General features: G+C 32.0%; 1 protein-coding gene across 5 annotated transcripts in view; it reads left to right on the top strand.

Moving 5' to 3' along the window:
- The window catches only part of NOVA1 (NOVA alternative splicing regulator 1), a 168,867-nt gene that overhangs the window by 148,763 nt on the left and 4,588 nt on the right, over window positions 1–15,516 (top strand). For all 5 annotated transcript variants that reach the window (XM_027522147.1, XM_027522146.1, XM_027522148.1 and 2 more), the window contains one exon: window positions 14,685–15,516. This exon is cut by the window's right edge. In XM_027522147.1, coding sequence (XP_027377948.1) covers window positions 14,685–15,516 — 832 coding nt within the window. The remainder of the gene's footprint in view (window positions 1–14,684) is intronic.

Below are 15,516 nucleotides of genomic sequence, written 5' to 3'. Positions count from 1 at the left end.
TTAATTTATAAGATCCTTGCCAGATTACCACTTTCACTTCATTTCATATCAGTTGCCTCCTTACTCTGCCCTAGGTAAACCCACCTGCTTGGGTTGCCTTGCAGACATTAGGCAAGTTCTTGCCTCTCTCTACATGAAATTCTCCAATCTCAAAGAGATCTACTTGGCTAACATCTTCAATAGTCATCAAGTCTTTCTTCAAATATCGCTTCTCAATACCCTTTTGAGATGGATGTATCAAGCCACCCGATTTGATATTGCAACCTGGCCTCCCCATTCTTCCAGTACTTCTGATTCCCTTTATCTTGCTGATTTTTTTTTTCTTTTGCCTCGCAGAACACTGCATGCTTTGCTTGCTGTTGTTCAGTCACTAAGTTTGTAACCCCACAGATTGCAGCATGCCAGGTCTCCCTGTCCCTCACTATCTCCTGGAGTTTACCCAAGTTCATGTCCATTGAGTCGGTAATGCCATCCAACCATCTCATCCTCTGCCACCCTATTTTTTCCCAGCATCGGGTCTTTTCCAATCAGTTGACTGTTTTCTTATCATCATACTAAAAAAATTATATATTGTCAGCCTCACTGTCCTAGAAAATCAAGTTACATGAGAACAATAGTCTGTTCTATTCTTTGATGTATCAGAAGCATTTGTTCCTTAGTCCCTAAGTCATATCCAACTCTTTTGTGACCCCACGGACTATAGCCCACCAAGCTCCTCTATCCATGGGATTCTCCAGGCAAGAATACTGGAGTGGGTTGCCATTTCCTCCTCCAGAGGATCTTCCTCACCAGGGATTGAAATCAGGTCTTCTGCATTGGCAGGAGGGTTCTTTTCCACTGAGCCACTAGCCTGGAACATTAATAGATTCTCAATAAGTATTTGTTGAGTGGCTAGTATTAGTTGGAAGAATAGGCTTATAGTCTGTATGGTTTTTAAAACTCATTTTTTATTTTTGAAAATCCTTTCTTCAAATGAAATCTTGGCACAGAAGTTCTCTAAAAATGTAAGCCAACAGAAAAAGAAATACTATTGATTGTATAACGACATTAAGTAAAAGGGACATAGCCTTCTTTGTTAGATAACTTTTTCACTTCACCAGTACTCAGAGCAGTTTAAAAATATTTTTTTGTTTGTTTTGCAGAGGAAACCAGTCAAGCTCTTACCTCAAATAGGTCATAATTCTCCAACAAAATGTAAAAATTAAGTTTTATTTCCTTCAGTGTTGTATGTGATATCATGATAGTATTCTTTAGAAATATGTTTAATAAAATCCTAGAAAAATAGTGAAATTCAAATATTCTTTTTAAATGAACTTGCTGACTTTATTATACACATTAGATTTTATGTACTCATAGCTATTAGGATGAGCCTTATAAAATTGCTGATATTTGACTGCAGTTCCTTAGGCTCAACATAGAGTATCATATTCATATCAAAATCTCCAAGAATTCTTAGAAATAAATTGGGCCAAAATTGAATCCATATTAGGAGAACATGGAGTTTTCATATAAAAACATCAAACATTCCCTTAATAAATAGACAGACTTACAGTAACCTTGGAGGGGAAAACTTAATATCATAGAAACCTTAATTCTTTTAAAGTAAAATGTAAATCTGTTGCAATTTCCCTTATATTCATTCCCTTTTTGTCTGGTTTTATGGGAAAGTGAAGCAAGACAAAATGATTTTAATATTCATATGAAAAATGCCTGAGATTTACCATGAGACAGTTAATAGAATAGTTACCAAAATAATGTGTATGAGATTAAATACTTCACTCAGTATTAAAACTTACTATAAAACTCTAATAGTAAACCATATTTGGCATTAACACAAGCAAATATAATTGGTCAATGAAATGTAACATGTCAGAAATAGACCTAAGTTATATATGGGAACTTACTATATTCTGTCATTCCTTAAGAAAGGTAGTATAATTTAGAAATTAAGAGACTCGTACTCTTAGGCCATAGTTCCTAGCTTCAAATTAAATCTTTGCTGCTTCCTAATATTCTAACTTGAGAAAACATCCTTAACTTCACCATGTGCTGTGTGTTTGTAAAATGAATAATAACAGTGCCTGCTTCACAGGGTTGTCATGATTCTTGAGTGAAATCAGTGCATGAGAAGCATTGAGAACTCTGCTTGGTCCAGAGTAACATTTACGTGTCATTTTATTTATTTTAGAAAAAGATGTTTTATTTGATAAATGGTACTGGCATACTTGACTATCCACCTGAAGGAAAATAAATTTAACCTCTACCTTGTCCAGTATATAAAAATAGATCTTAGTGTATTCAAGATTGAAACTGTAAGACTATGTGATGAAATTATGATGTGAGAAATAAAGTTGAGGATGACTTTCTAGAGCAAGAAGGAAATATGAGACATAAAGGGATAGGTTAAAACATTCAAATTTACAAATATTTTATATTTTTATATAGTGGAATACACCGTTAACAAGCAAAAGGTGACAGCATCCTTGAAAAAATATGTTTAGCATATATGACAATGAATTACTGTAAAGAGAGCCCCTAGATTGATAGTATAAAATAAAAATCCAGGAGAAAAAATAGGTCAAGATTACGAAAAGGCAGTTTATAGAAGAGGAATGGAAATGTCCAATAAACACATGAAAGCGTATTTAACCTTACCAAGTATCAGGAAAATTTCAATCAGCATTCATAAGATTATATTTTTTCACCAGACAGACAAAATTTTATATGCATATGTGTAATACACATAAATCAGGAACACAAAAATTAATCTCTGTGTGGGCCTATGTGTGTGTGTTCATAAATTAAAAGTGTAGTCAAGGATATAGGCAATAATCATTCTCTTACAGTGTTGATGTAAGAAATGCTATATCATTACAGCTTTTGAGCATCTACCCAGTAAAATTTAATGCACCAATACATGGAAATATAGAGACAAAGATGTATATTGCAGCAGAAGTTGGAAAACCATCCGACCTTTAGCAGGAAAGTGGCTAAGTAAATATGGTATTATAGAATATTAATGTGGTAACACTATTAAAAATAATGAATTAGAGCCACATAAATTGGCCTAGGATAGTGTTCATAATATTAACTGAAGAAAATTAAGTTGCTAAGAAACATATGGCCTTCTTTTTAATAGTCAAAAAATATCTTGTGTTTGTGTATCGTCCGGATGATGACAAGGAATACGAACATTATTAAGTTTTTATATTTCTGCTTTGGTTTCAAAATGCTAACTAGGGGAAAGTAAAACAAGATGGAAAAAAACAATGGCTTCAGTTACAATTTATGTAATGTTTTAAGGAATCTAAAGTGGGAACTTTCCAAAAGATTGAGAAAGAGTGGACCATCTTTGATATTAGATATATGTGGACTACTTGGCCCTTTCATTTCCTAGTTGTCAGATGCTTGTTGAGGAGTTTCAAGAAGGGTCACAAGAGAGGCTTCAGGACTAGAAGAGATACACTTTAGTGGCAAAGGAAATGGCAGTTGTTTCATAGTTAAAAGTTATGCCAAATTAAATGATTATGTAATATTTGTAATATTTTTATTTATTCTTTATTAATATAGCAAAAGGTCTCAATTCTAGTCTCATCAAAATTACCAATAGAGATTCTTATTTAATAAATCTAGGATGAGATTATGCATCCATATTTGAACAGTTAGAAAAACGTTTCCTAGAGTCTTTACTTGGGTAACACCATTTACCATATGAAAATGCACAGTAGTTTATTAAAAACTATAAGTATACAATTGTGTATTACATAGCAATTTCCCTTTACAAAGACTTTTTTATGAAATAACACTTCAAATATTATTTGATAAACATTAAAGAAAAACATACTTGTATAGAAATTGAGGGGTGTTAGTTTTATCACTGAGAACAGTAGAGGTTTACTAGTAATTACAATTTAAATCTATGAATAAATATTATACAAAGGATAATTGTCTTTTCAGATAGTCATAGTTTTTTGACTATTGCCAAATTCATTTAGAGGTTTTCTAACCTTGGAGATCTTTATATATGCAGATTATGTTACTATTTTCAAAGATTATTTAGCAATATTTTTGCCAAAAATGATGGTAAAAGGCTAAATGAGCACTTCCTAACTATACCCATTCCACTGCAAATGTCTGGCTTCGTTAGTGTGCTGTGCTGTAGATGATGTGCCCTTCACAGCTAGTGATGGGCATCAGGGGATCTTTCTGAGGGCAAGTTAAGAATTTCTGCTGAAAACAGCACACCATTAATATTTTCAGGTTAGAATTATAACATATCTTTTAGTGAATACCAGGTTATGTGACCTTCCAAAGTCCCTGCTAAAGGTTCATTTCATATGAAGATGTACTTGTATTTATGGAAAGCCTAGGGCTTTTGAAGTTTTCAGATTGAAGAAAATGGTACACTCCAGGGGGAAAAGAGTTAATGAAATGTGAAATGTACCTTATTTTACATCCTATATGTGCTTTGGGCACTGATAAGAATACAGAGTGCCTTGTCTAGTATTAGCTGCTAAGTAGGCAGATAGGCAATATTCTTTGTTTTTCTGGACTGCTACCCAGTAGGTAAAGGTGGTTTGTTGGTTTCGTCAGCATTCTCCTTTAAGTCAGAGCTCTGGTAGTTCTTGCAGATGCTGTGTTCTCAAGCCAGAACATTATATGTGCCTTTATATAACCAAAGCACTTAATGTTTCATTACTCCAGAATGTGCACTAGTCTTCAACAGACTTTTTTGTCTTTCAATTAAAGCCATATAAAATAGAAAATACACAAAATAGGAAAATTGGGTAGTTATCAACATTTTCAACATTTCAGTTTTATTTAGAAAATGATTAGAAGTAGGAATACTTTTGCATATTCTCTTAGATAAGAGTAGTTTTGCCAGAGTTGATAATCTGTTCACTGTGGATAAAAATTTATTTCTCATTTTTATTTCTAATTTTTTAATCTTTGATTTGGGAATATTCCAGTTGATCTTTTTCATCTTCTGAACATAATACCTCATAATTTATTTTATTGGTCTTTAGTTTAGCTATTGTTTTTTTTTTTTTTTCCTTCCATTAGGTGATACAGTCCTTCAGTTACATTTTAAAAATATTTTTGAAAATAAAAATGGTTTGTTTCGTTATAAAGCTTTTAGCCAACTAACAGTTATAAACGTATTTTTATTAGTGTTTCATTAATGTTTTAGAAGTGAATTGCTTCAATCCATCCATAGGAAAAGAATTTAGTTCTATGACTAGTAATATGTTTATTTAAATTGCAGACATTCTTCTGTAGCTTTTCATTTATGAGTCGGTATATGTTTTCATATTCCAAGTATTAATATAATGAGAATAATTCAGGACATTTTCATTTCTCAATGACAGTCATTTGTGATAGTAAGTTAACAATGTCCCTTTACTAATAAGATACTGAAATATAGACACCTATTATTTTTTTAAAAGCATATATTGCCTTCAGAAATACTCTTGGTGAAATTAAAATATAAGAAATGTTGAATTTAGCTTGATTAGTAAATATAAAATACCTACAAGTAACTGTAATTTGATTTCAATAATATTTTAAATCATGTTAAAAATATGGCACATCAGTCTATCATTAATTAATAATACTTAACTTTAATGGTGAAAATCGCTTAATCAAAAATTTGTAAAAGCAAAATAATCCAAATTGTGAAAGTTTTCTTAGTAATTAGCTACCACAGTTACCTAAGTTTAAATAGAGATCAATTTTTAAACATAGTTCAACATTTACCTCCAATAATATCTTATCAGATTAGTTTGCTTACATTATAGAGTATTGAGTCAACCCATACTCAGAATTTTAAATGGCTTTATATTCCTAGATTAACTTTAGTGGTTTTCCTAAACAGGCATTTAGCATAATTACATTCTTATTTAAAACTATGATTTTACATTTTCTTGTTTTAAAATTTTATATGTATTTTCTGGGACTTCCCTGGCGATCAAGTACTTAAAATTCCATTCTTCCAGTGAAGAGGACACAGGTTCAATCCCTGGTTGGGGAACAAAGATCCCACATGCCAGGTGGCATGGTCAAAAATAAAACAAAAACAAAAAAATTTTTAGGTATTTTCTATATCTGTTTTTCTGCCAGCTCATTTTATAATACACATTTAAATGTTTATTAGTATTTATTATGCCACATGTCTGGAAGCTTCATGAAAGCGAGATCTTATGCTTTCTGTTTAACTCTGTATCTCCAGGAATAGTACCTAGAATTCAGTAAATAATTATTCAATGAATATAGGAAATATACTAAATTTATTTTAAATGACTTGTTCGTTCTGCTTTTGCAGGACTTCAGCAGCCTAATTTGGGGTTAATTTTTCGATTTCCTTTGTTATGGTGCTTTAAAAACTTTTTAAATAAGACAAGTTTTTATATGGTAAGAAAAAAAGCTCATCTGAAACCCAGCCTCTATTATTTTATTCAGTTTTATCTGTGTATAATTTTACACTGTTTAACTCAAATTCTACATATACATTTATATATATTTTTTAATTGTGCATAGATATTTTCCACATTATTTTATTATAGTTTCATATGGTGTCTTATACTGTTTTACTGTGTATATGACATTTTCCATGTTTGGGATTATTTCCCAGATAGATCACAGAAGGAGAGAAACTAAGTTAAAGATTATGCTCATTTTATAATGTAATGTGTTACGTAAAATGATTTCCTAAATATATTGCCACAGAAAAGAGGTTAAAAGAAAGAGATTAAGATAGTTAAGCCTGTCCCTTATTTTCATTTAGTTTGCCTTTTTGTGTGATTAATTTTGCTGTTTTGTGGAATATCTTTGATTATTTTAGATGTTAAATATTTTCTTGTCCTGCACAGTCCTTTGCTGTTCACTGTTTAATGAATTATCTGTTCACTTTTGCCTTCCACTAGATTATCTTGTCCATTCCTCTGGCTTTAAATACTATTGCTGTGTTAACTCTCAAACCCACAACCAATCACCTACTTGGCATGTTCTTATGGGTGGTGCATTTCAAACTTGATATATCCAAAATAGAATTTTTGATTCTGTCTTTATCTTTCACACCTTTCCATCATCTGCTTCAGTAAACACAGCCCCTACTTTCATGTTCATAGCTGTTTTTCATTTTTTTAGTTTATTGTTATAACCTCTAAAATATCAAGTTTAAAATATTTGTTTTCATATTAAAAGCCCAAATATATATTTCATTAATCAGAATTAAGAACTCTGAACTTATTATATATACCCTGAAATAGCTAAGCTAAAAAGAGAAGGTTTGAAACTAATAGTTTCAAAAAGCTTTTTAATAATTTGACACGTGGATGGTGATGGCAAATGAGATTTCCAGAAATTTAACCTCAATTTAGTAAAATCTGGTTTGGTAAGCAATAAGAAGAACCCCAAATTATTTTCATTTGGAAATAATAAGCTGCTCTATAATAGTTTATCATTCACACCCTCATGTTTTCTTCATCATTACTTGACCTCTAGTAGTAGTCTTTTTTGATATATCTAGAGTGCTTATCCCCTCAACATAACAGACATAGTTCCAAGGGCTATTTTTTATTTTTTTCTTAACCCATAAAGAATATATTTCTCCTGTTTTTCTTATTCCTAAGTATATCCCTCTCTGAAATATAGTATGTATTTTTAAAACATGCAGCAGTCACCAAAAAGGGGGGGCGGGGAAACTTGGAATAATTCTTCAGTGGAAAAAGCAAAAAAAAAAATGTATTAAATTTTTAAAAATTGTTCAGTTAAACTTGGTTTGCCTTAAGAAATTTTGTGGTGATTATCATTCATTTTCTGTCTTATCTCAAAGAAACACAAAAAAGAGGTATGCTGTCTGTCATCCTCTACCGTATCTTACAGCCAGAGGGGAAAGTAAAGTATGGCCCTTTGGAAGAAGATATAAAATGAAAGTACAGTTTCCACAAAGCTTTTAAAAGTCAATTATTTTAAGGTAAAAATGCAATTGCTTGAAGTAAGGCAAGATGTGGGAGGTAATTATACCAGTTAGGAATTGTGATTATGAGTCAGGAGAAGTAGACACTGTGATTGAGTCATCTTATTAATTGATCCAGTTTATCACTTAGTCAAGTAAACACTGAAATGTTTGTATTCTAGACTTTTAGAACCAACCTGACAACATTTTTTTATGGCTGAAGAAGCCTAGCCACAAGCTTAATGAGTAAGAAGTTACAAAATAACATATGAAAAAATAATAAATGAAAAATTATAAAAAGACATAGAGTGCATATTTAATTTAATTTTATTGGATTTTTAAATAGCAAATATGTTACTGATTTCAATAATTTTATAAGATTAAAACATCTGTACATTTATTTCATAGATTTCAGTATGGTTGTAACATAATTTGAATTTTAGATTTTAGAGATGATAAAGTTGTTTTTTTTTTTTTTTTTTGGTAAGAACCCAGTATCATACGTTACACACACATACACACACACACTCACTCACTCACTCTTTCTCTTTCTCTCTGCTGCATGGCCATCTTTCAAATAGTTTATTTAGTTCTTACATATATATCTATTTATTTTCATTGCATTTGAGCTGCTGTTGGAAAACCTAAGATTTCACAAAGTTAAAATAGGTGAGTTTAAGGAGAAGAACAGTGTGGGGAATACAGGTAACATTTTAGTCATTTGAAACAAATGAATATACAAAGGCAGAGACCTAGAAAAACACGTAATATAGAGTATATTCGAGAACTAGCAGGTAAAGTTTGGCTTCAGCATAGGATACTAGTCATAGAAATTAAACTGGAAAGACAACTTGGGGACAAGGTATGGAGAATTTGGAAAGTCTACATGAGGAATCTGGATAATTTAGTGGGTAGCTGGAGTGAAATCACTGAAGGCTATTGAGTAGTTTTTTAATAAAGCTAAAATAAAAACACCTACAAGTCTTTGATTTTTATCGATGACAAAACTGAAGTGTTTTGACAAAGGTCACACAGCAGAGCTAGGGTGAGGGTGCATATGTCCTAACTACCAATTCTAGATTCTTCTTATTACACCACACTTTACTTTAGATAGGCTAAACAGTAGGACTGGCAAGAACCGTACAAGGGAAAAAAATCAACAGTGCATAACAGGATGTAGAGATCTAGGGAGCAAGAGAAGGCACAGATGGCTTCCAGGTTTAAAACCTGGTGTTGGCAGTAGGTGGAGGGTAAGGATATATGAGAAAAGACACAGCATGGTATTTTATGATAGATACTGAGACATGCTTGTGAAAAATGGTACTGCCTTAAATTTGGTTATCAAAAGTAAGTAGATTAAACAGACTTGTAGAGAGTTGGAAGAGCTGCTTTTTTATTCTTTTTGGAAGAAAAAGACATTCTTTTTCTATGTCATACATTTTTTGTCAAAGCAGTACTTTTTAGAAAGGCAGTTATTTATATAAAATCTATAATCAAAAGAAAAATACACTTTTTGCAAGTTACTCTGCTTGGCAGTTCAGTGTGGATCTGCCCAAGTGATACATGCATCTTCAATGGTCACTAATAAGTGGTGTCTCAGTAGCCCACAGGGTAATACCCTAGGCAAATGAAGGAGATTTATCCTGTTAGATCATGCAGGGTATATCTCAGTAAAAGAATATTAGTTAATACACTCCTTTCTCTTTACCAGAGTTAAGACATCTTGGCTTTTAGAACATCAAGAGATACAATAAAATGTCAGTATTTTTTTTTTTTTTGGAAAGGCAAATACTACATGATATAACAAGAACACATTTTCAAAGCTAATATTTTATCGATTACAAATTATTGAAATCTAATTCAAAGTGATGTAACAACAACAAAAAAAAAGATGGGGTTATATTGATTCCGTGCTGGCTTTAAACATGGTTAGATTCAGATGCCAAAATGCTATCAGAAACCTCTCTCTCTCTTTCCATTCCTCAAGTCTCTTTTTATCTAAGTTAACTTTATTTTCAGACAGCTTCTTCCTCCGTCCATATATTGACAAGATAGCACTAGTAACATCGAGCTTGTGTTCTACTAGATCACACGGTTACTTCCATCCCAACAGTTTCGCAGATTCTTAAGGCTCTTACTGGACCATCCTGTGTCACGTGCTCAATCCCAATTCAGTACCTGCTAAGAGATGTGGGAAGTGTGATATGTAGGCTTAGGTCATGTTTCCACTTCTAAAGGCATTGGAAGGTGGTCAGCCTTACCTAAAGTACCAGTACTTAGAATGAGAGAATATTTCCTGAAGGCAAAGTGGAGTCTGTTGTCAAAGGAGATGTCAGCTGACTGAATGAATGAGGTAATAGATAACCACCATTGACAGGAATTGCTAAAAAAAAGTAAAGCAGTACACATGTAGCCCTAAATAAAATAGTTCATACTATTAATTGGGCTATCTTAAACTATACTTGAACTTGTTTTGCATTTTTAATGTATGGCCTTATGAAATAATTCAATAATTTTCCTTCCATAAGAAATATGCCTACAGACACTCTCATTCTTTTTTAAGACCATAATGAGTTGGAGTTCTTATTTGGCAAAGGAGTAAATGTGTTTTTCTTAATGCTTATTTTTAATTAGAAAAATGTCAATTTTAAGTCTACCTATTTGGTGTTTTTAACTTTTTCATAGCATTCCCATAGAGGTTCTTCTTTTATGGTTGCAAATAAACAGTCGCTGTATTCCTTGTTTTTCTGAAAACAAGCAATTGGTATAATTATATTGTTAATCTTTTCTCATGTTTCTTTGATATAACAGTTGTAATCTAGGAATAAGGAAAATTTAAATACAATTCTTTTTTTTTAAAGTAGTACCATTATTTAAGCGGATCATCACTACTAAGACGGGTTTAGGTTTGAACAGGAACTCTCTGTGACATGGAGATAACAGCAACCTGACAGGGAATACGTAGTAAAGAATACAATACTAATACTACTAAAATGAAATATGATCATCTCTCAAAGATTTTCTTACCCCTTTTTCTTCAAGTTATACTGTCTCCTTTGTACACTTTACATATTTTTGTACCCACACTTTAGGACTTGACTGCACTGATACATTTACACATCTATTTTCTGTAACTGATCTGAGAGTTACGTAAAGGCAGGAACAGTATATATATCCTTTAGCTCCCAACACGGGGCCTGGGTCACTTAATAAGCTTTCTACAAAAGATTGGGTGGATGGTAGCAACTATAGGTCATATTTCTGAAGGGAAAACTGATTTGCAAATGTCAGGAATATATATGATATGGCTGATACTCATTACACCAAAAAATTGTATGCTAAGATACAACTTTTTTTTTTCTTTCAGTTCTTTAGAAATAAGAATGTATATGTCAGTGTGATAACAGAATGAATCAATGAAAATGAAGTCATAGATACAATTAAAATCAGCTATTTTTCCTCTCTTTTGGGATGTAAACACTGTCAATACACAGATTTTCCTTTAGGTAAATGTTGTATTTCCATGTCCCAAGAAGTAAGCACGTAGGCTGTCTCACATAATTCTCGACACACTTTTCTCATTCCCTACCCATTTTTCAGTTGCTCAGCATCTTCAAGCTTCCACACTTATGGTTCACTTCTTTATGGCTCTAATCTGGCACATAAAATGGAAACAGAACACTATTCTCAACAAAAAAAAATAAAACACTATTATCTCAGATACTATATTAATGCAAATGAATTATTTTTTCTTTTTGTCTCAACTTGTCCCTTTCAGAGAGTCTCTTTCCTGTCTGTCAATTTTAGATTAATACTAAATATGCAAATAAATATGAATGTATTCTTTTAATTTTTCAGAGAAAAAATAGAGTAAGAGGTTTTTCATGTCATGTCAGAAATAAAAGTTGAGTCATATTCATTGGCTAGGCTACAAAGTTATTTACTTTTATTAAATTTGGAGTTTAATATAAACTTACATTTATGTTTTCTTTAATTTTCTATTTCTAAAATCATTGTAAGCAAAATTATAACTAAAGTTAATAAATGCTACATTATAAATATTAATATGCAATCACTACTGTCTTCTGTTCATACACACCTTTAGTTACATGTAGACGAAAATCAGTTGTATCAGTTATACCAGCAAAATTTGGAAGCTGCATCAGTATTTGATAAAATAACAAATATGGCTGACAGTATTTATTTAAGATTATGTCAAACATTAATAATTTAAACTAAAATCCAGAAAATGTACTTACTACATAAAGACATCTTTAGAATAAGGATAAATGACGTGGTGTAATTCTTCAATTTACAAAGATATATTTTTTTGGAAGATGTTTATTTTTATCAAAAGTTCACATACTGTTTCTGAAAAATACATTATTTTAGTTTTTTTGAATATTTAAAAGGAAAAAAATGATTAAAGGGAAAAATTTTAAAGGAAGGATGAGGTAATATGCTTGTATAAGTAACGTAAGTATTGGGTACACATTTGCAAGTTGTTCTAGAAAGACAGAACTAATCAATTAATCCTAGAGTTAAAAAAAAAAGTTACAGCTGCAGTAACTGGTGTGCAGTGTGGTAGAAATTAACAAAATCTTCACACAACTTATAGAAGCTTATTTTAGAGTGGATGTTGTAAAATTATATGTTTCATTACTTTTTACTGACAGTCTGTAGGATAGCTTCCATTAACCTTTCATGTGCTATTAGTCTCTTCCTGGGTTATAATCATGCAGGCAGTCATTACACTGAGTAAAACAATAGTGGTATTAAATTTTAAAATAGCGCTTTTGAAAGTCTTAGTTGATTAATATGTTTTTCCTCATAAAAGATTGCATTAAAACACCTCAGTTTGTCAGTATATGTGTTTTCAGCAATATTTTATTGCAAAAAATTTTCTAATTTTGAAAAGAAATCATGATTTATAAAATATAATCATATTTAACATTCAGATTTGTAAATCCTTAAAAGTAAATTTTCTTAATATTTTATGTGCACAGAATAAACTATAAGGATGATTCTAACTCATCTTAAGTGGTGTAAGATGTATTCATGGTTTAACTTTCTAATTGTATTACTTTAACATATTTCAATATTTCAGACAAATAATTTTCTACCAGAAAGTCTGAGAACAAAAAACAAGTTAACTTGTTAAAAAAAATTGTCTCTCAGTCGACTTCTTGAATATGAAAGAACTTAATCAGGGGAACAAGAGAAATATATTTGACATTCCAAAGAAATGTTTCTAGAAAATTTAATTTTTTCAGTAAAATGATATGATTATATATAGACAAATTGTAATGAAACAAAATTCTACTGTGACTTTAATTTATACATGTGGGAAGAAAAGTTTTGTGGGATGTGTGTATATAATATGTGTAAATATATTAATGGGGTAACCTATTCTAGAATTTGAGTTTATACTTCCACTGCTTGCTATCTTCCTAAAAATACATGACTTTATTATTTTTTTTTTTAATTCTTACCCAAGTCTGTGTTTTAAAGATAGCATGGCAATACTTGCTAAAAATTAACTAATGAGATATCTCATAAAGTATCTCAACTAAATTTCTGCTGAAATTTATGCCCATTTAAATGTCTGGGACAAGGAAAGCAGTTACTTCAGTGCTTTGCCAGTGATAGAACATTCACAGTTTTTATCTCCTGGTGAATCATAAAAAGTGCCATATGTATTTTTGTGCTACCAAAATATAATTTTAAATGTTAATATCTACATTTTAATTGAAAGGGTTATGGAAAATACCATCCTGATTTTATACATCTTATAATAGTATTCGATTATGATTAAATAATTTAAAACATGCTGAGTTTTGTGGCTGGATGTTTTGGTTCAAATTAGCTAAAGTGCCTATACTTCGTATGGTCACAGTGAATCATTGTGACTATTCATGTGACTGCAGTAATTTTTAATTAATCTTTGGCAATATGGTTGTAAGGTCTATTTTTAAAAATGTAGCTATTGCTGCCAAAAAGAGAATTATCTACGTAATCAAAATAGTCATTTTACAAATTTAGACAGATGTAATATTACTCTCAAATAGCCCCTAACCTACCTAAAAGCTACTGAATTTTTTTATATTACTAATTGTTTTGAGTTATTGTTAAGGTTACAAGTTGGTATCAGTTTAGTTGTAAAACTAAAATACTACCTAAATATGTTGCCCTTCATCTCTGAAAATATTAGTCATGAAGTAAGGTATTGAACAACACAAAAATTACGAGGAACATGAAATTAATGTTTTAAAGGGACTCAAGGTAGAACTTTCCTACTTTTATCTTTCCTAACTTTGGTTTATAATCTTGTGCTCTTCGTTTTTATATGTTTTAGAGCAAAATATTCTTGAAGCCAAGTAGGTGAATCATGAACAGCATTTTGATTTTGGAGTTATATAAAAATGTTACCATTGATGACATATGATTTCTTCTTTTTGATAACTTCTGCAAAATTCACAGTCAAGGAAAATTTTTGTTTAATAATTTAAAACTGAAAATTGCCTTTTCCTTTGAAAATCCCAGGTTCACAAAATAACTATTACAATATGATATTGGTCACTTTAGAAATTGTGGTATTTCTATCTTTCATAAATTATGTTTAAACTAATTTTCAGTTTACTATTTTACTTTATGTAGGATAGCAAAGTAATATAATGTATGTGCGCAAAACAGAAGTATTATTTATACGTATTTTTTTTAATTACAGGTAAAGATTATAGTTCCCAACAGCACAGCAGGTCTGATAATAGGGAAGGGAGGTGCTACTGTGAAGGCTATAATGGAGCAGTCAGGGGCTTGGGTGCAGCTTTCCCAGAAACCTGATGGGATCAACCTGCAAGAGAGGGTTGTCACTGTGAGTGGAGAACCTGAACAAAACCGAAAAGCTGTTGAACTTATCATCCAGAAGATACAAGAGGATCCACAGAGTGGCAGCTGCCTCAATATCAGTTATGCCAATGTTACAGGTCCCGTGGCAAATTCCAACCCAACCGGATCTCCTTATGCAAACACTGCTGAAGTGTTACCAACTGCTGCAGCAGCTGCAGGGCTATTAGGACATGCTAACCTTGCTGGCGTTGCAGCCTTTCCAGCAGTTTTATCTGGCTTCACAGGCAATGACCTGGTGGCCATCACCTCTGCACTTAATACATTAGCCAGCTATGGATATAATCTCAACACATTAGGTTTAGGTCTCAGTCAAGCAGCAGCAACAGGGGCTTTGGCTGCAGCAGCTGCCAGTGCCAACCCAGCAGCAGCAGCAGCCAATTTGTTGGCCACCTATGCCAGTGAAGCCTCGGCCAGTGGCAGCACAGCTGGTGGTACGGCGGGGACATTCGCATTAGGTAGCCTGGCTGCTGCTACTGCTGCAACCAATGGATATTTTGGAGCTGCTTCTCCCCTAGCTGCCAGTGCCATTCTAGGAACAGAAAAATCCACAGATGGATCAAAGGATGTAGTTGAAATAGCAGTGCCAGAAAACTTAGTTGGTGCAATACTTGGCAAAGGAGGGAAAACATTAGTGGAATACCAGGAGTTGA

This window comes from Bos indicus x Bos taurus, chromosome 21 (assembly GCF_003369695.1).
Source record: "Bos indicus x Bos taurus breed Angus x Brahman F1 hybrid chromosome 21, Bos_hybrid_MaternalHap_v2.0, whole genome shotgun sequence".
Taxonomy (NCBI): domain Eukaryota; kingdom Metazoa; phylum Chordata; class Mammalia; order Artiodactyla; family Bovidae; genus Bos; species Bos indicus x Bos taurus.
This window is presented reverse-complemented; position numbering and strand designations above follow the sequence as displayed.